Source organism: Gymnogyps californianus, chromosome 9, assembly GCF_018139145.2.
Source record: "Gymnogyps californianus isolate 813 chromosome 9, ASM1813914v2, whole genome shotgun sequence".
Classification (NCBI taxonomy): domain Eukaryota; kingdom Metazoa; phylum Chordata; class Aves; order Accipitriformes; family Cathartidae; genus Gymnogyps; species Gymnogyps californianus.
Window position 1 is genome coordinate 22,383,052 of NC_059479.1, and position 25,025 is coordinate 22,408,076.

Consider the following 25,025-nt stretch of genomic DNA (forward strand, 5'->3'; position numbering starts at 1 on the left):
TACCAGTAGCCTTGCATACTGTATTACTGAGTGGCAACAAGTCATTTGTGCCGTAATATGACTAACTTAAAAACAAGTTCTACTGCGTCAGAATTCAAGACAAAGAGGGTTGGAGTAGCTATTTTATAATTTGCAAGTCTGCAATAATGGGATGTCCTATCCTGTGGAATTTTCTACTGCTACACACTGAGGTTGTCAGTGCACTTTAATTTTCACAATAGCAGCTGAAATAAACTACCCTTGCAGATCATGCAGTGCTGCTCTTCTGTGGAGAAGCACTAATGTAAACTGTGGGCAGTCTTGACTTGACAGCTGTGCTGACAAACCAAAAAAAGATGCTTTTTGCACTAGACAGATGTCTAAGTGTTGGAAATTTTCCAGTGAGAAGCAGAAAAGCTTTATTCTTCCAGTATTTTCATGTCACATGAAGTATGGTTTAAATGAAAGGAATGTTTTCTGATAGGGAATGTTATTGCAGAGCTTTTTAGCATGCAGAGGATTAGCTTGCTAATCACCTCTCTGAGTAACTAGATTCTACCAGTTGTACAGGAAAATTCTTGATGTTGTGAATAGCGAGGCATAGTGATTAAGGAAACTAGTTATTATTTTAACTTCATTTGATATATTTGCATGGCGCAACTAGTGCCAGAATGTCTCCTGCATTTGCATGTATTTTGTTAAATATTTGTCAAATACAGACGTGGCGTTCATTGATAATTTTTTTTTGAGAGAGAGAGAAAGAGAGACATTGTCAAGGATCTCATCCAAATGAAAAACAATATGAGGAGAAGATTATATTAAAAAATATGCGATATTGAAGACAGCTCTTTATAGCAGACATTATACCTGGTATACACTGTGGAGTTTTGTCCTGGAAATTTTAGCCATCAATATCAGTAATTCAGTAAATGCTGAAACTTCCAAGCATATTCTTCTCTTGACATAAAACTATAAAGTTGATTTTACAAACCCTTTTCCTGTTTTGAGGAAACGAATAGCCTTCCCCCCCCCCCCCCCCGCCACACACACACATAGTGTTCCATAGCATCTTCCGTCTTCTATATTTGAATGCTTCATAACCCCTTCATTCTGTTACAATTCACTTGGATGGTGAAGAGGGTATTTCTTGTAGCAGGCGGGAAGAAGCAATGAACATACAATCCCGTGCTCTTTTAGAGTTAGAGAGCATGATCAGGGACGGCTTATGCCTTGTACTACCCTGTTGTATGGCACTGTAAGGCATGCTTTGTGAGGCAGTTGCAGTATTAGGAATATTTTATGCTAAAAAGCAGATAGTCATGGATACCTAGTCAACTATGTGAATGTAAAGATGGATGAAGGGTTATGGCTGATGACATTCCACGTGTTCATACTTGCTGCTTTATTGAGTATTTGATAACGATGGGCATGGATTTTGTTTGTACTTCTTGAAGAGGTTCATGCTTTGAGAGTTATTTCATTTGTGATCCCTGTGGTTATGCACCTCATCTTAACTGAAGCTTCATTAGCAACTTACTACCCTCGCCCCCCAAATTTAAGGATAACCATGAAGAATGTCGTATAGGTTAAACGTGCCTAAATTTCATGCCATATTTCATTACACTGGATGAAGGGTTTGTTTTCTCCTTTTTAGGTACTCTTCCACTCATCAAGATGGAAAGCTCAGATTCTAGTGATAAAGGAAATATTGATCAATCAGAAGCACAACGTCAGAGTCAGCTAGATCGGTTAGATCGAGAAGAAGCTTTCTATCAGTTTGTAAACAACCTGAGTGAAGAGGACTACAGGCTTATGAGAGATAACAATTTGCTAGGAACACCAGGTAGGTAATGTTTGTGTATGTATGTCTTGGTAGAATTGCTTGTAGGCGATTTGTGTCGCTTTCTGTTCTCCTGAAACTGTTTAACCCATTTAGTTTGTGTGCTGCAGTTGTTCCATTGTAGGAAGTAGCTTCTTGCTAATTTGTGCATACTCAAATTTGAGCAGTCCCCTGACTAGTGGGGAGGTAGTTAGGATGATGTGGATTCATCAGATACAAAAGTCTAGTGTTTGCATAACTTGGCGGGAACACCCAGAGTTGACCCAATTCCTGTTATGGACCCTTAGACATTTTTGATCGAAAAGTAATCTCCCTTAAGCATCTGTGTGAAAATCTTGCGCTGGTGAGGTTAAGAGTTTGTAACTAGGGTGAGTAGTCTGGTGCGAGATTCTGCATGGGCATTTTTATGTCAGTTTCCAATTGACTTATTACTTTAAAATGACTCTTTATAGGATGATACCTAATTCAAACCAGTTCTAATTTAAAACATGACTTCAACTAATTTAAACCTTTTCTCATGCTTGTGAAGGTGTTATCTTAAATATTTTCCTCTGGACAGCCGTTTAATTGGTATAGGATGACGAAAATTGTTGATGAGTTGTAGAGGTTACAGAACCAGAAAGCACATCTGTCTCGAATAGGTTGAAACTGTTGGATCTTTCAGCTTCAGCAAAACTTACTTGGGACAATGGTGCTGAAGTGTCTGAACTTCCCCTTGGCAACCTGTTTGGCAGTCTCATTATGGCAGGATTTAGTTAGAAAAAAAGACAAGCAGTGGCTTGTACCTTCTTTAGAAGCTTTTGATAATGCTTGCCATACATATGATTTGGAAATATTTTTGGAAAATTTTGCTTATTTTCTAAGGTGAAATTACTGAAGAAGAGTTGCTGAGAAGGCTACACCAAGTTAAAGAAGGTCCGCCACAGCAAAACAGTGATGAGAATAGAGGTATATACAGTATTTGTGAAAACTCTTAACTTTAGCACCCCATACGGACCTTAACTTGAGTGCAGGAGTGGAACAAGTTAAGCCTAGGCAGGTGCAAGGTGAGCTTTATTTCAAAACTAAGTGAACGTTATGTCTGATATCTGCTGCAGAGGTCAGTTTGGGACAGATTTCACTCATAACGCATCTGTTACTTGCATCAGGATAAAGTTTCATTTAGGTTTCTTTCTTTTTTTTTTTTTTTTTTTAATTTAAGATTGCCTTCCTGTCTGCTCCCTTCTGGGATGCTTTTTGGCAATCCCTCTTTTTTTATTCACCATTCTTCCCTTCCAAAGATGCTGTATTGCTTTCGTTATCACCCGTCTATAGAGATTGGTGGAGGACGCTTGGAGCTTACCACTGGGGTTCGTTCTTTCGTGAGATAGATTTGCTATAAAGCTATTCTTCAAGTGAAGGGTCAGGACAAACTTAGTTCTCTATTTAGCAGTCGATAGATCACTTAATTGTTTGGAAAGGAAAACACGGAATATTGATGTGTTATGACACCTGAAATGTGACTTTCCATTTACTTACGATAAACAGTATGTGTTATTTTGATGACTTGTTTGCTATGTGATGGCTGCAGCCTAATATCTGTACATATTAGAAAAATGTCCACTCCTGCTCCCTTAAAAGAGCTCTGGTAGATAAGAATTGTGATGCTATGTGTGAAACCACAATAGCACTTGGTAGGGTTAAGCACTTCTAAATTGTCACTTGTTAAACTAGGCAATTATGTTCTTGGAAAAGATCACTCCAAAATTAGCTCAGTACTCTAATTTTGGTAGTTCCCTGTCTTTTTCGCAGGTGCAGAGTCCGCAGAAGATGTTTCAAATGGAGATTCTATAATAGACTGGCTTAATTCAGTCCGACAGACTGGAAATACAACACGAAGTGGGCAACGAGGAAACCAGTCTTGGAGAGCAGTGAGCCGGACTAACCCAAATAGTGGAGACTTCAGATTCAGTTTGGAAATAAATGTCAACCGTAATAATGGGAACACAAATCCAGAAACTGAGAATGAGCCATCTGTAGAGCCTTCCAGTGGGGAGGATTTGGAAAACAGCCAAAGTGACTCTGAAATTCCAAGGTCTGAATCGCCATCTGTAAGGCAGCCTGGATCAGAAAGGAGCACTTCAGAGGAGCTAACAACTGAGGAAGCTTCCCCTCCTAGAGGGCAGAGGAGAGCGAGAAGTAGGAGTCCAGAACAGCGGAGAACGCGGGCTAGGACTGATAGAAGTAGGTCACCTATTAATCCAGTGAGTGAGACTCCTCGCAGGGCTCATCACAATACATCATCTCAAACACTTGACCACTCCTCAGTGAATGAAGCTGAGGGAAGCTCTAGAACTAGGCAGCATGTGACATTAAGGCAGCATACAGTGGGGACTGAGATGCCAAGTGAAAATGCAGTTCTGTTTTCAACCCCTGAAACAAGACCTGTTCCTCAAGCAGCAGGTTCTTCAGAAACTAACGGTACCAGTGAGTCCGCAACTCCTGGGCAGAGGCCTCCTACCATAGTACTTGATCTTCAGGTGAGAAGAGTTCGTCCAGGAGAATATCGGCAAAGAGACAGCATAGCCAACAGAACTCGGTCCAGGTCCCAGACACCTAACAACACAGTCACTTACGAAAGTGAACGGGGAGGGTTTAGGCGCACATTTTCACGTTCAGAACGGGCTGGAGTGAGAACTTACGTCAGTACCATTAGGATTCCTATCCGTAGGATCTTAAACACAGGCTTGAGTGAGACTACATCAGTTGCTATTCAGACTATGCTAAGGCAGATAATGACAGGCTTCGGAGAGCTGAGTTACTTTATGTATAGCGATAGTGATGCAGATCCTAGCGGCCCAACTCCAAATCAGAACGTGGATGCTTCTGAGCCACAGAACGGAGGTGGTGGTACTTCAAGCAATGAAAGTACAGATGTTAGCTCAGGGGAGGTGTATGAAGGTGGTAATGAAGGTGGTTCAACATCTGGTGCCAGACGGGAAGGTCGGAATACGAGGGGATCGGTCACATTTGAAGAAAGTGGTTCTCTACCATTCCTTAGCCTAGCACAATTTTTCCTACTAAATGAAGATGACGATGACCAACCAAGAGGACTCACCAAAGAACAAATTGACAACCTAGCCATGAGGAATTTTGGTGAGAGCGATGCTCTGAAAACCTGTAGTGTGTGTATTACAGAGTACACAGAAGGCAACAAGCTCCGTAAATTGCCTTGTTCGCACGAGTATCATGTCCACTGCATTGATCGCTGGTTATCAGAAAATTCCACTTGTCCCATTTGTCGCAGAGCAGTCTTAGCTTCTGGTAACAGAGAGAGTGTTGTCTAAATGAGATCTGAATTTATGGCCAAGCAGCTAGTGTGATAGTGATGGGCAAAGAAGTCACTTCCTTTATGGCCACTTTTTGAGTGGTACCTCAATGTATAGTAATGACTTGGAGTGAATCTTCCCTGATGAAAGCATTTTCTCTGAATTCAAGCTTTTAAAATTGGAAAATTTCTTTAATTAGGGTTTTCAAGATCTAGTCAGTTTGGGTGTGAAATTTCACTTGTCCAAAGACATCTACCCACTTAAAAATATTTTTTTCTTTGTGAAGAGTATTAAGTTCTTTCCCCCACCCAGCCCCTGCCATCCCAGTCCAATAAACATTTTGTCCTCAAGATTGTGCTTATGAGGAGCTTTTTGAGAAGTCATCCCGGCTAAATGTACATGAGTTGTAGAGGAACTTTTGCAAGAAATCCAACTATCTGAAAAAATAATATGAATTTAATTGCACACTTTTAATTTTCATACTGGGTTAGTATTGGACATGCCTGTGTAAATAACACTAATGTTAGCCCTTTCCCCATCACTATGGCACGCTGTAGGATGAGCTGTTAGCTTAATTGGGATATTTATCTTGTTGTGGAAATATAAGAATTGCCTATGCTTGTTTAAATAAAAAAAAAATCTGTTTTAAAATTGTAAAGCTTTTTTGTAGAAGCTCAGTACTTTTCCAATGCACTGTTGTACTAACGCATTAAGAATTAAAATTGTACCATGCTTAGAAATCAAGAATGCTTTTCATACAAAACCCACCACACAGAGAGCAAACTAAATACGAGAGCTGCTTTTGTAACTGTGTACCTGTCAAGAGCAGTGCATATCTGTACTATTTATGTGAACAGCTACTGTAATATAAAAACAGTTGAATTAGACATCTTAATTGCATTAAAAAATGGAAATTAAATGTTATAATTGCAGTGTTTTGGCTCAGTAATGCCACCAAAAAAGATGATAAAAATTAGAAACTGTTCTAATGGCTGGTTATTTCTTGGTGTGGTTGCTAATATGTAATAATACGGACCGGTATGTACCAGTTCATTCAGTGAAGTTTATGCCCAATTTTTCTTTCAACTTTTACTTTTGATTTTTGAGGCAACTCTGTGTAACTATTCAGCAGACAAGTATTGACAGGTTTTTTTTTCTTCCTCACCAGCTTCAACTGTATTAGTAACCTCTGGATCTGTTGAGTGAACATGCTGATATATCCAGTGTTGGTAGCCTGTGACTCAAGTGCCACAGAGGAGTAACTTAAGTATTAACTGGAAAACAGATTATTAGAGTGTTAGGTTAAATTTGAAAATTATAATTGATTATGGGAGTACACTTAAATGTGTAGCCAATTCTAAGAATGACGTTAAAAAACCCCGACAAACTTTTTATACTCCTATTGGACAGATTAAAATGAGTTGAACTTACTTTTAAAATTATGTGCGTGGCATATTGAAATTGAGAATTGGAGAATGTACCTCAACTCTCATCAGTGTCAGGGGAAAACATCCCTCCCCCGCAGTGACCTGTCCTTTGTTTTATTCTCTAATGATTTTTTTTTTTTTTGCCCCCTAGCTTACATGTGCAACAGAGAAAGCAATATTTATTTCAGCTCCAGGGCAGTAGTTATGAAGGGATATGAACTGCTCTTGCTGGCTATATGGGAAATGTTGCTTGTTCCTCAGACGACAAAACCAAAGCTGGCCTATCTCTTTTTCCTAATTAAAACACATTTTTGGTGTTTTATAGTGGTGGTTGCATAAACTGTAGTCTCTGCTCTAAGCCATTTTAACGTCTCATCAGCTAGTTAAGGATTCCACAATGTCCCAATATCCCAAATTTTTTCTACGTATGCGTTTTGTGGTGTTTGGTTCAGTGGGAAACTCTGACTGGCTATTGAGCTCGCTTTCCTCCTGGTGGGGCACGCCATCGTGGCAGAGGGGCTATGTGTATTCTTTTTGAACAGAAGAATAAATAAGCTCATGTTTTTAAACTTTTCCCCCTGACATGCATCACTAAAATTGGAAGTTAGCTATTAATTTCAGGTGCTGGACTCTCTATGCCAAAATTTCCTCAACAAAATAACACTTCTGAGTTTCTTCCAGTGGCATTCACATAGCAAATACATGCTATCAGTTGCAGTTTCCAGTAGCTTTACTGACTTACTGGAGTATTGAATTAGAAGGAAAAAAAACCCCTCTCTATGTCAATACCATGTTAAATTTTGAAAGTCTGATGTACATCTCTGAGGACTAAGGCTGGTGACCAAAAAGAAAGGAGCCCACTAGTGCTAATTAATGTGAAGCACGGCTGTGATATGTGTCATTCAACATAGCTTTCTTTTTAATGTTCTGAGTTTCCAGTAACTGTTCACGTTGGTAGAATCAACTTTACAGTTTTGTTATAGCTTAATAGTGGCATGCCTTAACATTTTCTCTTTCTGTAACAATAGCAACTAATAAAATGTTGGAGGTTTCCCAGATGGTACCAAGAACAAATAATTTAACCTCAGTTCAGGAGACCTTGAATGTTCTCAATGTTTTATATGCCTTTTCCGATGCTGAGCGTGCTCAAGGTGCTGGGGGTGGGTTGTCTGATGTCTGGAGGAGTTGGCAGAAATTAAATTGCTGATACAGCAAAGACCTCTTTATGTAGCTGAGTCATCTGTCAGCCGCTGTGGTAATTCAATTTCTATTCTTTTAAAATTAGATTGGAGTTAGGAAAAGCCAATATTAACACTTCAGTTGCTAACAAAATATGAAAGACACTAATTTAACAAGGTTGACAATTAGCCTAATTTACAGTTGATGAATCACATTTTGGTATTAAGCATTTGTACTTATCGCTTCCCTCGGTTTACGCTTTCTTGGTATTGCAGGAGGGATACAGCCACTTAACTCATGCCTGTAGCCGTATGAAGGGTTAAAATGGCTAGGTTTGTCATTTTGAAAGGCCTGGTTGTACAGAAATGAGGAGAGTGGAGAGGCAGACGCAGCCTTGTTGCATCAGCTGCCTGGTTCACAGTGCCACCGTGTGGGAGCCTCTCGTAGCCTGCCTTCAAAGCCGGGATAACTCGCTGTCTCCTTGCTTGGAGCAGCATGGTTTCTTTTGTATTGAAGGCTGTTGCTTGCTTTTATTTTTGAAGGAGGTTCCTTGTTATTGCCTGCCTCAGTAGTTAGCGTGGTGGTTTTTTCAAACTGCAAACCGTCCAGGCTCCTGCTGTGAATCTCTCTCTGGTGTGTGAGCTTAATTCCTTTCTGACAGGACAGACCTGTACCCACAGGACCTCCATACGCAGCAATTAAAGCAGTCACGAGGCCAAAACCTAGAACGCACAGTATTTTTTATTTAAGAGTGTGTTTGATAGTTTAACTCAGATTGTGAACCGATACAGAGTTGTGGGTGCTTACTTTCCTTTTTTTAATTGGGGCTTTATCCACTAAAAGACTGTCGAGAGTTATTCCTGGGGTTTGTTAGATTTCCCTTTCACGTGCACTTTTTTATTTCTTCAAACAAGTTGGGTTTTTTGCAAAGAACTTGTAGGCAGTTAATTGACTTGTTTTAAAAATGATTTGATTAGTGTAGGTACTGCATGCATAGAAATGACTCATTAAAAGTTTAAAGACGTTTTGTAAGAAGTATTGATGTGCAGGCACCGCAGCTGCACTGACATGATACCGCACCAGTTTTGAAGGAGCCATAATTGTCCATTGTGTCAACTTGCAAACGAATGGGTTTCCCACCAAAGTTGGCACAATGGATCATGCAATGACTGTCATTCCAGTTTCCTGTCACTTGTCTGGATTATGCAAATGCCGAGAGTCCAAAGGACCGTTTCCCTGGTATATCTGCGGTCGATGTTTATCTTGAAATGGTTGCCTACACAAAGAGGAGGCTCCCAGTGGTCTCATAATACTGAGGGTCTAGTGTGAAGATGAGAGAAGAACTGCAGTTAAGGCTGACCATCGGTCCTCTGACTTTTAGCAGTGGGATGAGGGGGTTTCTGAATCTCCCAGCGTGATCTTCACCGTCACACTGCAATGCAAAGCTTCATCCTGTCGGCTTCGCCACAGCCTTACCTTTAGTTTGGGATCCTTTTCCTTAATGTGTGCATTCGTGTAGCCGTCTGATGTCTCGGTTTTCTCACCGGTCATCCTTGCTCCTCCCGCCGGGGCTCGCATTGCTTGAGGAAGCGTATGTAAGCAAGTGTGGAGCTGATGAGGTACACGGTCGTTACGGAGGTGTCTGCCTGCTCCTCTGCCTTCTCCCAGGAGGAGGTGCTTTGGATGAGGGTTGGCTGGGAGCCACGTTAAGGGAATTTATAACAGATTCAGAAATATTTCCAACCCTTACGTACATTAGGCTTTTTGTTTATTTATCCTTGACTAGGGAGGGAAGAAGGAGGGTGAAGAGACAGAATCAATGGTAACTTACCCAAAGTACATATAAGTTGTGTTGTATTAAAAAAGAAAAGTTTGCATCTGTTATACCAGGGCTTCCCAACCTCTTTTTGATATGAGGTATCTCTTTTTTTTTCTTTTCTTCATATGGGGAAACATCCCATTGAATTTGTTTTGATTGTTTTATCTGGTTTTGTTCCCTTAAGCTAAAATACCCGAGACCCTTTCCTGAATTTCACTGTCTGCTAGTAAGGCCGTTGGTTGGGAAGCCCTGAATTCAACTGAGAATGTAACAGGTTTTTTTTTGTACAGTGCTTTACATCTGTTTATACTGGACTTGTTTAATACAAAATGGTACTCTGAGGTCATTGGACAACAGTTTGACCAGATTTGATAGCTAACATTTAGGAGGAGTTTGTTCCCTATGTAAGATGTCATAATGCAAATTTAAATAGACTCAATAAAATGCATGAAGTGTTCATTTTGTGCTTGATCATCACTCCTTGGGTTTATTCTTCTTACAGTGGGAATGCGCTGGAGTAAATGACGATGGATGTGGTAGGAATTTATTTCCTCCGTACGCCTTTTCCCTTGAGGCTGGGCAGAAAGGAAAGAGCCGGAATGGTACGGAGTTAACTTCTCGGAAGAATTTATTGCTCCTTAGTACATAAAACTGAAGCAATAAATCTCACTATGTCCCAGACTTCTGTAAATCTGTCAGTGGATAATGTGGGATACCAAAGCAGTGTCTGCAAGTTGTCTTTCAAGTAGTAGCTGTGACTTTCACGGGTGCCCGTCAGTACCAGGGCCCGGTGGTCGGCGCTGTCAGGGCTGAGTCTGCCTAGAAATACACTTTGCAGCATTCAGCGACTTTCATGAGAAGCTCTCGCGTACGGCTAAAAGCTTCGTCCTAAAATTAGTAGCTGATGTACGTGCAAATACACACTCGAGTGGGAAGGAAATTTTTTAGGGCATGGGAAGCTGTCTTTATTATCAGCTCTTCCCCTCCCTCCCTTCAGCTCCATTCCTCGAGTAGGACGTGGGAGCTGCTCCCCGAGAGGGGTGTGCTGACATCGAAACAAAAGAAGGGGTAGGAAGGTGATGTATAGCTTGAAAACACGCAGCGCCCAGCGTTTCAGGTGCCACGGCAGTGGGTAGCAGTATCACAGCTGGGCTGATGCTCGGCAGTACTGTGAGTGATGCTCTTGTTCGGTAAGGAGGAAAGCTGTGGGCTTCTCTGGGGATGTGTTGAGTCGGGATTCTGCTCCAGCTTCATTCTCTGTGGCGAGAGCTCTTGGATAAGGGTGGGTTTTTTTCCCCATTCCCACATGCTTCGTCTTGAGCTCCGTGGTCTGTCTTGCTCTGCCAATGTACAGTTCAATCTGAAACTGAGTCTTGAACATAGGCGTTAACTTTTATTTCGGTGACTTCATTCATGAAGCGGTTCCCACACTTTCTGTCTCAAGAGCTCTTTGCCAGGTCGCCGACTCCAGCCGCACATCTCCCTGTAGGAAGTCCTTCGGTTTGGGTGGCCCTGTATTTGTTCCTTAAAAACTGTCCATCAACCCCCAAATTGCTTTAAGCGTCCAAACCAGCCTTGGAGCACGTGTGTGGCTGACTTCATCCCTGTGTTTGTTTTCTGTAATATAGCCGAGGTCTTTGTTCTGGCCTGTAAAACTTTATATAACCTTGTTTCTCCCTCTCGGTGCTTGAACCCTGTAACCTTTTACATTGTCCTGCTCCTCCCTTCAGGGTACATTTCCGTGGCAGATCCAGACCTTCACAGGGGAATGTGTTTGGCCGCTTTGCTGGTCCTGCTGCTGGGTGGGAGGAGAAAGGTGGGGTTTGGCGAACCTGTCCATGCCAGAGTGATGGGGGTGCAGGAATAACCGTGCATTCGGGGGCTTCTCGCCTCCAAAAGGGCTCTTCTGACTGCTCCTCAGAGGGATCGAGTGTTTGGAAATAGAGATGCGGGGAGAAAAGCAAAGGCTGGCTGCTGCTCGCTTGCCCTTCCCAGCTGTTTCGAGTGTGATTGAACCTGTTTCGGGCTTTTAATACAATGAAGTTAAATTCAGCTCTGTTGTGGCTCCCTAAACCTTTACAATAAAGTTACATAGGGAAAACTAACCCCACTTTTTAGTCTTAAACTGGAGGGGCATTGTCTCTGACGCTAATGAGATGCTGATGCTGCATGCTCCAACTGTTCCCCTGAATAAATCCCCTGTTAAGCCGAGCATGTGAAAATCCAGGCGTCGAGTCCCTTCAACAATTACCTCATAAAATAGGAGTCATCCCATATTTGCTGAGGGTTTCTTGAGTTTTGGCGCCCTACGCCAGCAGGGTCCTGGGTTTTCAAGGAAAAAGCTTACGAGGCGGCATCCTTGCGATAGCATCGTGTGAGTCTGGATGGGGGCTGCGGTGGGTTCCCCGCGGCTCCGGCAGCCGGCAGAGCGATGCCTTGTGCAGCGCGAGGAGGGGAGCCGGCCGGGCTCCTGGTTGCCAGCAGAGATGATTTTTTTGCGCTGCTTTGATTTCTCGGGATGGATTTGCAGAATGTGATTTCTCCAAGCTGAAAGTTTGAGGCTGGTGGTTTTTTGCTCTGGAGCAGCGGCTTTGCTCATTGTGATGGGTCCTGTATGAAATGCCATGAAGCAAAAAGTGCCTGGCTTGGGTTTTTGGCTTTAATACCTGCTCTAGTCTTTCCTTTCACAGCAGTGAAATGGCCCTGACGGCACCGCCCCAGACCAAAACCCCGTGTTTTCCCCTGCGTCTGCAAAGTCAGACCTTGCCGGCAGGCTGGCTGGCGGTTTTGCTGGTACTGGAGGACGTTACGGGTGTGAAAGCTCTTGAAACGAAGCTATTTCAGGAGCCCACAGGGTTCATCTCCTGGCCCCAGAGCGGGGATCTATGCCAAGATATGAACGGAGGCGGGAGCGCTGCCTGCCTGCCCTGAGCATCGCTCGCTGCTGGCCGAGGGGAGGCAGCGCCTGGCAGGTGAAAGGCAGGAAAACATGCAGTGGAAGAAATAATCTCTGTAGGTACTGCTGACTTCTAAATAAACTGAATAAATCCTAAATAAACTTGGAAATGACTCGGCCTTTGCTGCTGGCACCTTTGGGATGATCTTGCTTTAATTTGTAAAGATGGATCTAAATAAACTGAAATACTTGGGGGGGGAGGCTGGGAAATGCCCTGAAAGTTGATTGCTGTCGGCTAGCATCCGGGCAGCGCTGCTCGTCCATCTTCCCTGCACGCGTGGCGTGGCCAGGAGGGAAAGGCGGGGGGCGGGAAATGATGGAAAGGGATGAAGGGATGAAGGACAGAGGAGGGGAAGGGAAAGAGGAGGTGAGTTAAACTGAAGGAAAAGTAAGGAAGGGTAAAAAAAGAAAAGGCTTTTGAACTGTGCTCGTCTGAGTGGGACCGGTAAAAACATCAACACAGGTGGAAGAAGAAAACAGGCGGGAGCAAAACCTTGGGGATCCTCAGGATCTGGTCGCGAGGATACAGAGCAGGTCCAGAAGAAGAGGCCCGGGGACCGCAGTCTGGGGCCCTTCGGGGGCCGAGCGGGGGGGCGGCAGGCGCTGCTGGGGGCGATGCGGTGCTGGCCGCGTACACGGGGGCTGGCCCAGCCTGAACAGTGCTCCAGATAAGACGACAACAGATTTATAACCATAAAATCCTGATCCTGGGCCGAAGAGGTGCATGCCAGAACACTAGCTGGAGCCTGCGGCGGGGGGGACACACGCGGGGCCCCGCTCGCACCCCACCCCGCAGCCGCGGGAGGGGCTGTTTACACAACCCCGCTCAAAAAGCCCCCGAACGCTGCTTGTGTTTCCCATGCAGGATCCAGTGGGGCTGCAGGTGATTGGGAGAGACTTGTTTAGTGCAGCTCTTGTGCCAAAAAAAAAAAAAAAAGATAAAAAAAGCATACCCCGAAGCCTCGGCCAGGATAAAGCATGCACAAGCGAACGGGTCCAAAAGCAATCAGCGCTTCTTGCAGCCCAACGTGTTTCTCTGTTCCCGCACCGGCGGGGTGGGCTCGGGCTGCCTCCCGCCGCAGGGGTGCTGCGTGTTCAGCATCGGCTTCGGTGTCAGTGGCTCCCCACCACCGGGACCATGGGGAGCCTGGTCTCTCCTCTCCCTCCCAGCTACACAGATGTTCTTGCTCTGTTTTTCCCCTCTCCTCCTTCTTTTTCCCCCTCCTCTGTGCTATGTTTGCCTTAGATCTAAGCATATGTATTTTTTTTCCTCCCTTGCTTTGCCCTGCTGCCAGTATTAAGCGGTTTCCCATACTGCATTTAAAAAAAGCCCCTACAACCCAACCTGAAGGAAAGCGAGCGCACCCTGAGCTCACCCCAGTGCTCACCCCCCAGCTGCACCCTGCGTGTTCTCCTTTCCCCTTCAGTGATGCATCCCGGTACCCGGGCATGGGTGCTGGGCACCCTGCTCTCGGGGCAGAGGGTCCCACGACACCCCAGCTCGATGCCCTCCCGCAGCTGCTTGAGCAACAGCCCCGGCAGCCGTGCCGAGCATGGGTGCGGCTGAACAGCCCTGGGAATGAATCTTTTCCAAATTATTGCTTTAAATAACGACAGCAAAGCAACAGCTCTAGGAAAGATTTGCATTTAGAGGCAGAGATGATTAAAAAAAAAAAAAACTGCCACTCGTCGGTGCATCCTTCAAGTCCTTCAAAGGCACTTGCAGATGGTTTTTGGTTTGGTTTTTTTTAAGGATTATAATATTTAAGTCCTGCAAAATGAAAACAGAGGGAGAAGAAGACAATGAAAGAAAACAAGCCCAGCCCGGAGCCCGCGGGGAGAGGAGCAGAGGAGCGGCCGAGCACAGCACCCACCCGCGGCCTCCAAATGCCCGGGAACCGCTTGCAGGCGGTCAGCCTCACGCAATGGCAGCGGGTACACACTGCACATATAGAGAGATATATATACACACACACACACGTGTGTGTGTATATATACGTATAAACTAAACAACTAAATGCAACTATAGATATCATATATGCCATTTGTGCATACATATATCTCTAAACCATGTAATTTGTAACTATTAAACTAATATAAGACATTGACATGTGGTTCATATTTAATATATAAAACATACATGTAAATTTTGCATTTTGTAAGTACAAATGTAAACTATTATATATAATCAGCTTGTTTTAATCCATGATATTTCAATTTTAATGTATGACTAGATATTTAAATACTTAACCATTGTGTTATAGTAATGAAAGCATCCTTTTGTTGTTGTTGTTTGGTCTTTTCTAGTTTGCAGCCTTTCTATTGAAAAACTTAGGGTTTTGCACTTATCCAAAATACCTTTTTTCCCACTTTTTCAACTTTCCATGTATTAGGGCCAGATCCAGCAGCCTGGCAGAGCAGGGGGAGGCTGCTGCTGCTCCATGCCCTGGGCTCAGCCAGCAGCGAGGCTGAGCGGGGATTCCCAGTGGGCACATGCACAAACACACCTACAGAGAGAGAGATATATGTATGTATCTATTTATTTATTTATATGGAGCTTGTGGAGATGGGCTGTGATGAGCTGATGCTCTTGGGGGGGCTGGGAGCAGCTGGGCAGGGCTTCCCCCCCCCTTGCCTCTCTGGGTGTCCCCATGGGTGTGCAGCCCACTTTTATCACACCCCCCAGCACCCTCCCAAGTCGTGTGTCGTCCCCCCCCAAAATCTGCAGCCATCCCAAGAAGATCGTTGTAATATTAGGCTAGCATTGCTTTTTTTGCTACCTGTAAATGAAGCGCCATGCAGCTCCGCGTGTTTGCACGGTGCTTTCCGCTCCCAGGAACGGGATGCAGCATTACCTCTCCTTGCTCTGTCCCTGCATGCACGGCACGAAGTGCTCCGGAGGAGCTCGTTGCTGTAGTCTCATTCCCTTTGAATCTCTATTTACCATCTCTTATCTCCTGGCGGTTTTTTTTTTTTTTTTAAATACTATTTGCAGTAAATATCCCCAACTTGAAAAAGGGTTGAGATGCACATTAAAAAAAAAAAGGCCTGAGCTATATAAAACTAATGCCTATGTCAGCTTTCATCTAATGTCAATTAAAGCACCTAGCATAAACAAATCGTTAATATAAAGCCCTTGATAAAAGCCTTGTTTTCAGTGTCTCACAGCCACTGTAACCTCAATTACGAATAATCATCCCTGGTCTTTCCCGCCCTCAACCCTCCCATAACTGCTCTTATTGACACAAAAGATTAGCTCTCCTGTGACCAGCGCTAATACCCGAGAGGCCTCACCGGGCCCTCAAACCGCTGCCAAAAGGAAGAAATAATACTACTAATAATAATTAAAAAAAAGCCCTGGTGCTGTCGCTGTGCAAGAGGCCCCGCGGAGCAAAGACGCCGGCGAGCCCCAGATGCTGGTTGATAAAAGCCAGACCCAAGGGGAACGGAGGGGGAACGCGTCCAGGTTGCTCAGGGCTCACCCCAAGCACTGACACCGCTCTCAGGGATTTCTTTCTTTATTATTTTTAGTTTTTGATGCCTTGGGTAGGACAAGGACCATCCTCCACCCGCCGACACCACCTCCAGCTTTCACCCTTCTGCGTTGCACCAGGAACCTCTTCTCCCCCGTTAGGTACCAGGACCTCGGCACAGCCTTTCCTCAAGGTGTATGAAAGACTTGATAAAAATAATTCCCTGTGTTAAACTGCCACCTCTCCAGCCCCTTTTCCTTTGATATCCTGGGCAGGCGCTGGGCGGAGGGATCGGCAGCAGCCGGGAAAGCTGCCGGGGAACCAGTGCCCGTGACCAGCCACGGGGGAGGAAACCTGGTGAGACACAGGCACGGACCCCTTTTGGTTTTAAACTGGTTTTATTCTACACAATTTTTTTAAACAACATTCATAAAACATTAATTACAAAAATGTGCTAATATGGGGTAGGTTTTTTTTGTATACCAACAATCAGAAATTCACATTTTGAAAGGATAGTCATACTTTTAAGACACACATTCAAATACTTTACTTCCAGATACAAAACTTTAAGGGAATATAAATCAGTTACAGGGAGCAGATGTCAAAAAAAAAAAAAAAAAAGGAGTAATTTTAGACTTCAGGGTCTGACTTCTGCATCGAATTGAGTGGCTGCTTTTGGGTTGCTGGCTCTGCTGGTCTGCCCAGGGCGCCCAGCAGCCCCGGGCACCTCGCAGGACCCGGTTTGGAGCCGCGCACAGCTCCTGCTGAGCCAGAGCCAGGAGCCCAGTGAAAAAAAATGGGGTTGCAAAGCTACTGAGGGTGCTTGCAGCCTTTTACTGAATCTTTCTAGTGGGTACGGACACTGTGAGGGTGAGCATTACCAGCACATCGGCAGGGCAAAGCAATGCATCCCACCCCGAAAACCCCTGGGCAGGATTTTTTCCATCAGCGATGGAGCTAATACCAACCACGACGGTCCCGGACAGCAGCGGGGCTGGAGAAAGGCACGGCATGGGGATCCACTAACCGGGGGGTGATGGCAGCAGGCTTGGAGGTCCTGCTTTAAAAACAAGCCGTCTCCTGCGTTACCCGAAACGGCCAAAACTCAAGCCTCCGCCCCGGTGCTCTTAGATGGAGTCAGCTCCAAAATCCACCCATCCGAAAGCAAATATTTGGTTTCATCCTGCTGGATTTCAGGGCAGGAGAGGGAGAGCAGGGTAATTTCCTAATTGCCCTCAGCCTCCCCAAAAAAGTCCTGTCGCCGGTTTTAATGCGTTCAAATGGCTGAAACAGGATATGCTGGGAAAGTTCAGGCCTCGAGAAGTCGTGCTCTTTCCCAAAATGATTTGATGGAATGCACTCGGCAACCAAAAACCCAACTGCATTCAGGCAATCTGGCCGTCACCGACCAGAAGCGGAGCATCAACGCTATGCAAAAACCTGCTCCAGTAAACAACTCATCTTACACGCCACGATTAAAAATGTACAAAAAAAAAAAAAAAAAGCTTCATTCCTTAGTAAAATAGACACTAAGTCTTGCCTCTAATGCTACGGTTAAGAGCTACATTTGCCTTGCTGGTCGGAGGTGGATGTAGGGTGAGCGTTGGGAAGTATGTTACAAAAAGAGGAGACACTTTGGAGGTACAAAACCTCCTTCCAAAGCCGTGTTTTGCAGAAAACGGGAGGGACTGCGTGTCTTTCCTCTCCTGCCTTGCCTCCGCCGGGAGCGGGGACCCCTGCGCCTGCGATCGGCGGTGCCGGTGTTTTGCCGCCACGCTGGCACGGCTGTGGTGGGAAGAGGAGACGTGGGGGCACTCGCAGTGTCCGTCCTTGGTGGGAGCACTAAGGGCATTGCAACATTTGCAAAAATAAAACAACAAAACATCCCTGAAAGGGGTTGTGCAGGATGAGCCCGCCAAAGCCCAGCGATAATCTCGCTGTCACCAGGACTAAAGTCCGCGGAGCTGCCATGCCAAGCTGATAAAGCGTCCGGAGCGATGCTCACCCCCCGGCCATGGGGAGCGTCACCCCTGCAGCCACCCCGGGGCTCAGCCGCAAAGCCCACTCGGAGCTGCACGGGGATGGCAGCTCCATCCATCCCCACATCTGCTTTCCTTCCACGGGCTCTCGAAAAGAAGGGAAACAGCTTTATTTCGGCTCGTTGCCTGCCGGTGGAGCCCCTCCACAGTGCCAGCTCCATCCCCGCCCGGCGTTGCGGAGAGGACGTTGGAGTATTTAAGGAGCACTTGTCAATCACATCATTCTCCCCAAAGGTTACAAGGGTGGCTGAGATTTAAACAAAAGCGCCTGAAAGAGCTGCCCGAGTGCAGGTTTTTGCGGCAGAAAGGCAGCGGCTCCGGCGGCGGGAGGGGGCTGCTCGGCTTGCCTTGGCAAAGGAGCCGGGGCTTTCAAAGTCATCCCAGTTTTCTGCTTCCAACTGGATAAGGAGAAGCAAACTCCGCCAGTGTGAAAATTATTGAAGCTAAAATAACCAAGGTAACCCTCAACAAAACTGTTGGGTACAGAGGCACGTGAAAGCCAGGTAACAGTCTGCAGGGAAGGATGGAGGGATGGCAAGGGTCTCAGCTGGATCTGTCCCCCTCTGCGTCCAGAGGATTTGGTCCAAGTTCACCTTTATGCAGGTGGTTACTCTGAGGACTGTATGGCCACGTATAGATGCAGATGTCAGCCAGAGTTAAAATCCACCTTAAGCCTCCCAAGAGGCTGAACCGGAGTGATCTGAGCAAGCGTAGATGAGATCCTCAGCACCAAATCAGACTGCCCAGAGCAAATCGCTCTTAGCACCAACGTACCAACGCCAAAAGAGACCCTCTACGGCCATGCAAAATGCTCCTGTGGCACTGTCACGCACGGAAGGGCAGGAATGTCCGTGCCCAGCTGCAGGCCACCTCCCTCTCCCGCCTCCTCCGGACCACGCAGCTCAGCCCGGAGGGTTACGAAGCTCCTCGACTGCTGGCGTAGCCAAACTGGCAGCCCCAAACCGCGACGCTGGTGAAAGGCAGAGCCAAAACGTCTTGAAACTGGGGGTCCCCAAACCCCACGGTACTGCAGCAGACCTGCAAAAGCCCTCAAGCTTTGATGGCAATTAGGATGTGGCCTTCCCACAGCTCCCACAGCAGGGAAACGTTAGGAAACCTCAACCCCAGCCAATGGGTGGCCAGAATTTGTTAAATTTAAGCTATATGTGACTTAGAAACATCTATTTCCCTGGTTGCAGGACCTCAGGGCAGGGCACACTGTAATGAAGCAGCTCCCGCAGATGGTTCCAGCTTTGTTTCACAACTCAAAAAAGCTCTAAGCCGTGAATCACGGGCACTTCCCGGGCAGCTCCCGCAGCCGCTGCCCTGCCAGCCTTCCCAGCACCGGGGCAGCCCCGAAAGGCTGAAAACACAACCAACCCTTGAACCCTTCCGTCTCGGCTGTCCCGCTCCATCCCTCAGCCAGAGTGAGAGGAGTTAAACCCGGTGCCTCACTCTGCAGCAGCGGAAAAAAAAAAAAAAAAAAAAAAGAAAAAAAAGAAGAAAAGACAACAACTTGGATTTGAACACCCTCAAGCTAAAGATTTAGAAAGGCAGCCCCAGCCAAGCCCCGAGCAGGGCGCTGCTGGGACACGTCCCGCGCTTGCTGTACACTTACATAAGGCTACGCGCGCGCCTGCAGCTCTCCAAACACCCCGGGCACAGAGCGAAGCTGCTCCCTTTCCCGCTCCCTTCCACCCCCTTCCCACCCGAGGGACTCGACCCCCTCCCATGCCCTCGCTGGCTCCCAAAAATGGCCGAGCCCGGAGTGTCGGGCTCCACCTTCCCCTCTCGGAGCAAGGGAATGGGGCAGGAATCACAGCCCGGCACTTGCAGGGGAGGGAGAAGTTTGGGGTTTTTTTTAATTAGAAAGCTGAGTAAAAGGTAGTTTTCGCCGTGAACGCTGCCTCCCGTTCAGCCCTCACCCGCCCAGAGAAGGACATGGATGTGCTGGCCTAGGACGAGCGGATCCTAACGGGAAGAAACAGGAGGGGTTTTAGGATGAAGCTTTTTGCAACAGGTAGGGACCTATGTGGCATCACAGCACCAGACTACAAGAGGCTAAAAGGATGTTTCGGAGACCAAAGCAATTTCTCCCTGTTTATAGATGCTCAGATCGCCACAATCCCACCTCTCACGTGCCACGAGTCTGCAAAAATTCTTGCAAGCTGCCAAGGGACAAACTAGACGCACAGCAGCAGCATTTAGCTGACAAACAAACCCAAAAATACTCCCCTTTATGTTGACGGACTCCTCCAACCTTTGCCCTTCCCGTTCCCATCTGTGTTTACAGACGAGGCGAACCTTTCATTGCTGTTGCTCAAACATGCCTTCCCCGCTGCAGAATTTGCCCTCGTCTTGACCAAGGGCCGGATCTCAGCCAGACAAAGATGCTGAGAGCGGTTTTGGGAGGCTGGTACCAAGACATTGGTCCGGGATAGGATAAAGGGTGGATTCCTTGGACCAAGCTTGGGTGGCCTATGAATGCACCTCGTCACTCAACATCTCCTAGAGGGTCAATAATAAAAGCCGCGGGCAAAGATCAAAATTTAGGGGGGACGAACGTGGGTACCACCACCCCTCCTGGGAAGAGCGCTGGCTCCTGGCCGACACAGAGCTGGTCTGATGCCGCTGCAGCGTTCAGCACCCATTGCACCGAATGCAGGCTCCTCCTGGGCCAAAGACCTTTGCAGGCAGGCAGAGCATTTAAGGCAAGAAATCTGTAGAAATTTGGGATTTGGACCATGAATTGCCTTATGAGCCAGAGAGTTTTTACTGCAACAGTCTCATGCAAAGCTGGGTGGTCGTCGGGGGGCTCTGCCGTGCAGCCGCTCGCTCAGGCCAGACAAGGGGTTGAGGCAGCTCTGCTCGTCCTCTTGTTGGTCTGAAGAAGCTACTTCTTGAATTTAAATCCCTCATAAGCTCTCCTTCGGGGAGCATTAAGGTAAAAAATATGATTTGAAGAACTTCATCGAACTCCGATGTGAATAAAAGCCCCAAAACTGACCAAAGGAGTTACGATGCAACGTATTTCTTTCCTTCAGCTGTCAGACAGCTTTGAAGATGCCCCACTGCCAACGCTCCCACCCGAAAAGCATCACTTTAATGCCCTGCCCTAGGCTAAGCCTGGCAGATCCCACCGCAGCCGGAGCACGGACACCGTGGTTCAGCTCCTACCCATGCACAGGGGTATGCATGCCCTGCCTTCCCATGCAGCTCTTGCTGCCGCCTGTGGCTTCCTAAACCAAGCGATGGGTCAGCAGAGCCGTAGCAGACGATGCAATACGGGCAATGAAGGGTAATAACAGTCACAGAAAAGTGTATCGAAGAAAGAGACAAACGGACATCTCGTTTTATAGTCAAAAACAGACACGTCACAACACATCAGTTAATTTTCCAGCTCGTACGGGGACAGAAGGGCCACAAGACCACAAGACCTTATAATGCATTAGCCAACATGGATTAAAAACAGGGCCAGAGGGGCATGCAGAACCCTGAGCCTATATACAAAGGTCCCGCCGCTGCCCGCGGGAAGGGTCCTCCACTGAAACCAAGTTTCCCCAGCAAAGACTTGTCTTGGTGTTACAAACCCCCCTACTCGCCCAGGGACCGAGGGCTGATTCCCATGGCACACGTCCCTCTTTAGGCTTCTCATTTTTTAGTGGCAGGTGAATAAAATGAAAATCCAATGAAGGATGGTTTTGCAGCCAGGATAAATGCGAGCTTTGTTCCTTGCTCTCTCCTGGGTTATTATTCCCAGGAAAAGGTACCCCGGTCCCAGCCGGCACCTTGTTCACATGGGGACCCACGGGGCAGGAGGACTTCCCTTGCTCTGTGCCACGCTCATTAGCAATGCCTGGAGGTGATGAATTTCTACACACGGCTGAGCTCTGCCTTCGCTCTGTGTGGTGGGTACCCACGGGCTGTGCTATTTTCTTGAGCTCTCTCCCTCTCCCCCCGGGGACGGCACTGACCCTGCACCGGCTCTGCACGGCAACGCACGGGCTACAAGTTAAACACTGCTAGGGCTTTTAAACCCTTTGGAAACACTGAGCTTCCCCGGCCAATACTGACTCACGTTTATTGCTGCATAATACACAACCGGCCCCAAAAAAGAGCGGTGGCACCCTGTGCCCCGAGCCGGCTGCATCCCCGCATCCGCGGGTGCCCCTGTGTCCCAAGTTGGCTGCATCCCCGCATCTCTGGGCGCAGGGAAGCTGCCTCCCAGCACGGAGAGCACCCATGACACATGGGGCTCTGTCCCGACCCTGCGTGCCTCGACGCCTCCGAAGTGCCCGTCTCGGCAGCTTGCCTACAGTTTTCGCCTTGCAGAGCCAGCCGCCAGTGGGCTGCACTGGGAGCTGCCCCTCTCTTTTGCACCTCAAAAGCCCAATCATTAGTTGCTGGGCGAGAAAACGGAGGCGGAAAGTGGCCGAGGGACCTGCTGGTCTTGTCCACGCGTTTTTAAGGCATGTTTTGCAGGAAGGGGGTGCTCCCACGTGGCTCCGTTTGATGAGGGCGGCAGGACTGGAGCCGGCCGAGCTCCCCATCGTCCCAGCTGCAGCTCCCTGGGTGTGTGGGAGAGCAGCGGAAAAGGAGGAGAGAAGAAGATTAAAGAGGGACTCGCCGACCATTTATTTGGTTTATGCACCGGACTAAAGCAGCGTTTCCTCCTTCAGATCTGTTGGCTCCAAAACAGCCTCTGGTGCTGGCCAGGGAGGGGGCTGTCTTGCTTGGACGTGACACCCAAGTGACACCAGAGGAGAAGGATGGACCGCTGCAAGGTTCAACAAGCTCCATCCGTGGCCTGCTTTAAAAAGGCATTTATTAGCTGTAAACCTCTGTCGTGACGTATAGAGAACTGAGGAGAGGAGCGGGAGATCAATCAAGTTTGAATCCTGGTGAGAGTTCTCCTTAGAAAAATGGTTAGAGGAAAAAAAAAGGTGGCTTTGAAATCAAAACTGTCCCGAAAAAGAGCGTTTCTGCTAGTTAAAAGCCTTTAACTAGAAGACCTTTTTGTGGGTTTTTTTTTCCTTTACAAACATAGTGCATCTGCGATCATTGAGAATTACAGTCCGTCTAGAAAAGGGCCTGTGCTTGGGCTATGGAGAGGCTGCTGGTGGCGACAGTGAGTGTTGGTGAGCGGAGGTGTTACATGTGTGCTTCGGAGGCAGGACAGCCCGGCAGCAGCTCCCCGTTCACCACCGCCTCCGAGACCAGCATCTTGTCTTTGCCAGAATCCAGCCGCTGCTTCTTCAGCATCCTCTGATGGACCAGCGGGACGACGGAGAGCACCAAGCCGCCGATGATGGGGGGGACTCCGGCAAAATAAAAGGCCGCATCGTAATTCCCAAAATAATCATTGAGGTATCCTGAAAGAGAAGAACAATGGTGGTTTTAGCCATGTCAGTCTAATGACCGACTTGTCTCCTCCCTCGAGTGAGAGCTGCAGCTTGCTTCAACCACCAGGTTTAGGGAGATTTGGGTTTTTAAAACAGATTTTTTTTTCCTTGCATTCCTTGGAGTTTTTATGCCCTGGATTAAAGGATGTGCGCAGCCAACGTTGTGTAGCAAGGAAGCCAAGAAGGAAAGCCTCAGCCATCCTTCCTATTTAACCAGAACAGGACACAATCAGACACATCCCAAACAATCCCAAATGCAAGCTGAGACAGTGTTAAACAACCAAACATCTCAGGTGGCTCTTCCTAGCGCCTCGCCAGCCGGGAGGTAATAGGAAAAGCGGGCAGGGGCTGTTCCTCTGCAGATTGCCTCCATCTGGAAGCCCTGCTTTGCTTATGGATATTTTATCCACATGGGGACATCAGCTGAAAAATACATGCTGCCAGTTACAAACAATAACCGATCCCTTAAAAACCAGTGAGGTTCTGCACTTGTTAGTTTGGCAAGTTCTGACGCAGCCAGGCGTCCTTGGAGAATAACGCATTGCCATTTATCGGCACTGGAAAATCCCTCCGAGTTTTCTCCTGCGTAGACACTTACCTGGGGATTACGTCCATGAAATGAGCCCCTTCGCCCAGCCCTGTGCCTAGCCAGCCCGATGCAGGGGGTCCTGCAGCAGCACCCTAACAGCGGGACATCTGCAACCCCCACGTTCCTTCATGAGGGTGTTGTTAAACTGAATTTTGCTGCCAGAAGCAGGGAGATCAGAGGCGCATATACAGCTTTAGCTTAGCGATTGCTGATGCAGACGTTCTGCTGTTCAAGGGCCAGCTTTGGCAAAGTGCTCACTGTTTAGGACGTTGTGGTTATTACTATGCTTAAACACATACCCAAGTCTTGGGAAGACAGAGGCTTGGGTGTCTCCATCTCTAACTTTGATTCAACAATCCAGGGGCTGAACTTACCGATTAGCAATCAGTCCCCAGATATCTAAAAGGACTTCTAGAAAACTAATATCTGCCAATTCAAACAGAGAGCAGTCAATATGTGATCTTGGGTCGCTCTCACTGTTCCCCCGCTGGTCACCTTTCATCAGCCTGGAGAAAGGCCCTGAGATGCTACAGGACGTAGCATGGAGTGATGCTACACCAGTACTTCAACCCCCCTGCGACACAATAAGCCAGAAAATTCAAAAATTCAAAATTCAAAAACCGTATGTCTGGTCTCATGCCAAAATATCACCACGGGTGAAAGCCGCTACAAGTATCTGCTCCCTCCCAACAGCTGGGTCCAGGTCCGGCGCCGCGGTGCTACCAACCTGCTATCGGCGTACCCGCGGTCATGGGCACAGCCATCAGCCCCATGAGGTACCCTATGGCCTGGGACGCCTGCATGGGCCCCACCAGCTCAAAGGCGATGGGGGCCATGATGGTGGTGAAGAAGCCATCGCAAAGGCCGAGGAAGAGGCAGATGACAATGACGCCCTCGAACCCTCGGCATTGGGGGATCATCATGCACAGGAGGCCCAACAGCACAAAGGACGCAACCTGGGGAGACAAAAGCGGGCATGTCATTGGGGTGCAGAACGAGTGGGGATGGGCAGCA

At 47.2% G+C, this 25,025-nt stretch overlaps 2 protein-coding genes across 6 annotated transcripts in view; one reads left to right on the forward strand and one right to left on the reverse strand.

Moving 5' to 3' along the window:
- SLC16A2 (solute carrier family 16 member 2) overlaps positions 1 to 25,025 on the reverse strand; it is a 437,579-nt gene that overhangs the window by 380,033 nt on the left and 32,521 nt on the right. For 4 of the 5 annotated variants that reach the window (XR_007766937.1, XR_007766938.1, XR_007766939.1 and 1 more), the window contains exons 5-6: positions 24,739 to 24,967; positions 21,830 to 23,392 (exon numbers count right to left, since the gene is read on the reverse strand). Coding sequence is in view for 1 of the 5 variants with exons in the window: in XM_050901504.1 (XP_050757461.1) it covers positions 23,172 to 23,392; positions 24,739 to 24,967 (450 nt within the window). In the remaining 4 variants the exon portion in view is untranslated. Of the gene's footprint in view, positions 1 to 21,343; positions 23,393 to 24,738; positions 24,968 to 25,025 lie in introns of those variants that run through there. The other variant, XM_050901504.1, reaches the window with a different exon arrangement.
- Positions 1,639 to 10,009, forward strand: RLIM (ring finger protein, LIM domain interacting). The gene is made up of 3 exons (XM_050901503.1): positions 1,639 to 1,822; positions 2,684 to 2,767; positions 3,611 to 10,009. The coding sequence occupies exons 1-3, from the start codon at positions 1,654 to 1,656 to the stop codon at positions 5,143 to 5,145; spliced, it is 1,788 nt and encodes a 595-aa protein (XP_050757460.1). The 5' UTR covers positions 1,639 to 1,653; the 3' UTR covers positions 5,146 to 10,009.

Excerpts from the sequence above, each read along its gene's own strand:
- RLIM (XM_050901503.1), top strand. The coding sequence starts at position 1,654 with ATGGAAAGCTCAGATTCTAGTGATAAAGGAAATATTGATCAATCAGAA. Across the intron at positions 1,823-2,683 it reads CAATTTGCTAGGAACACCAG|GTGAAATTACTGAAGAAGAG; the intron begins GTAGGTAATGTT and ends TTATTTTCTAAG. Across the intron at positions 2,768-3,610 it reads AAACAGTGATGAGAATAGAG|GTGCAGAGTCCGCAGAAGAT; the intron begins GTATATACAGTA and ends TCTTTTTCGCAG.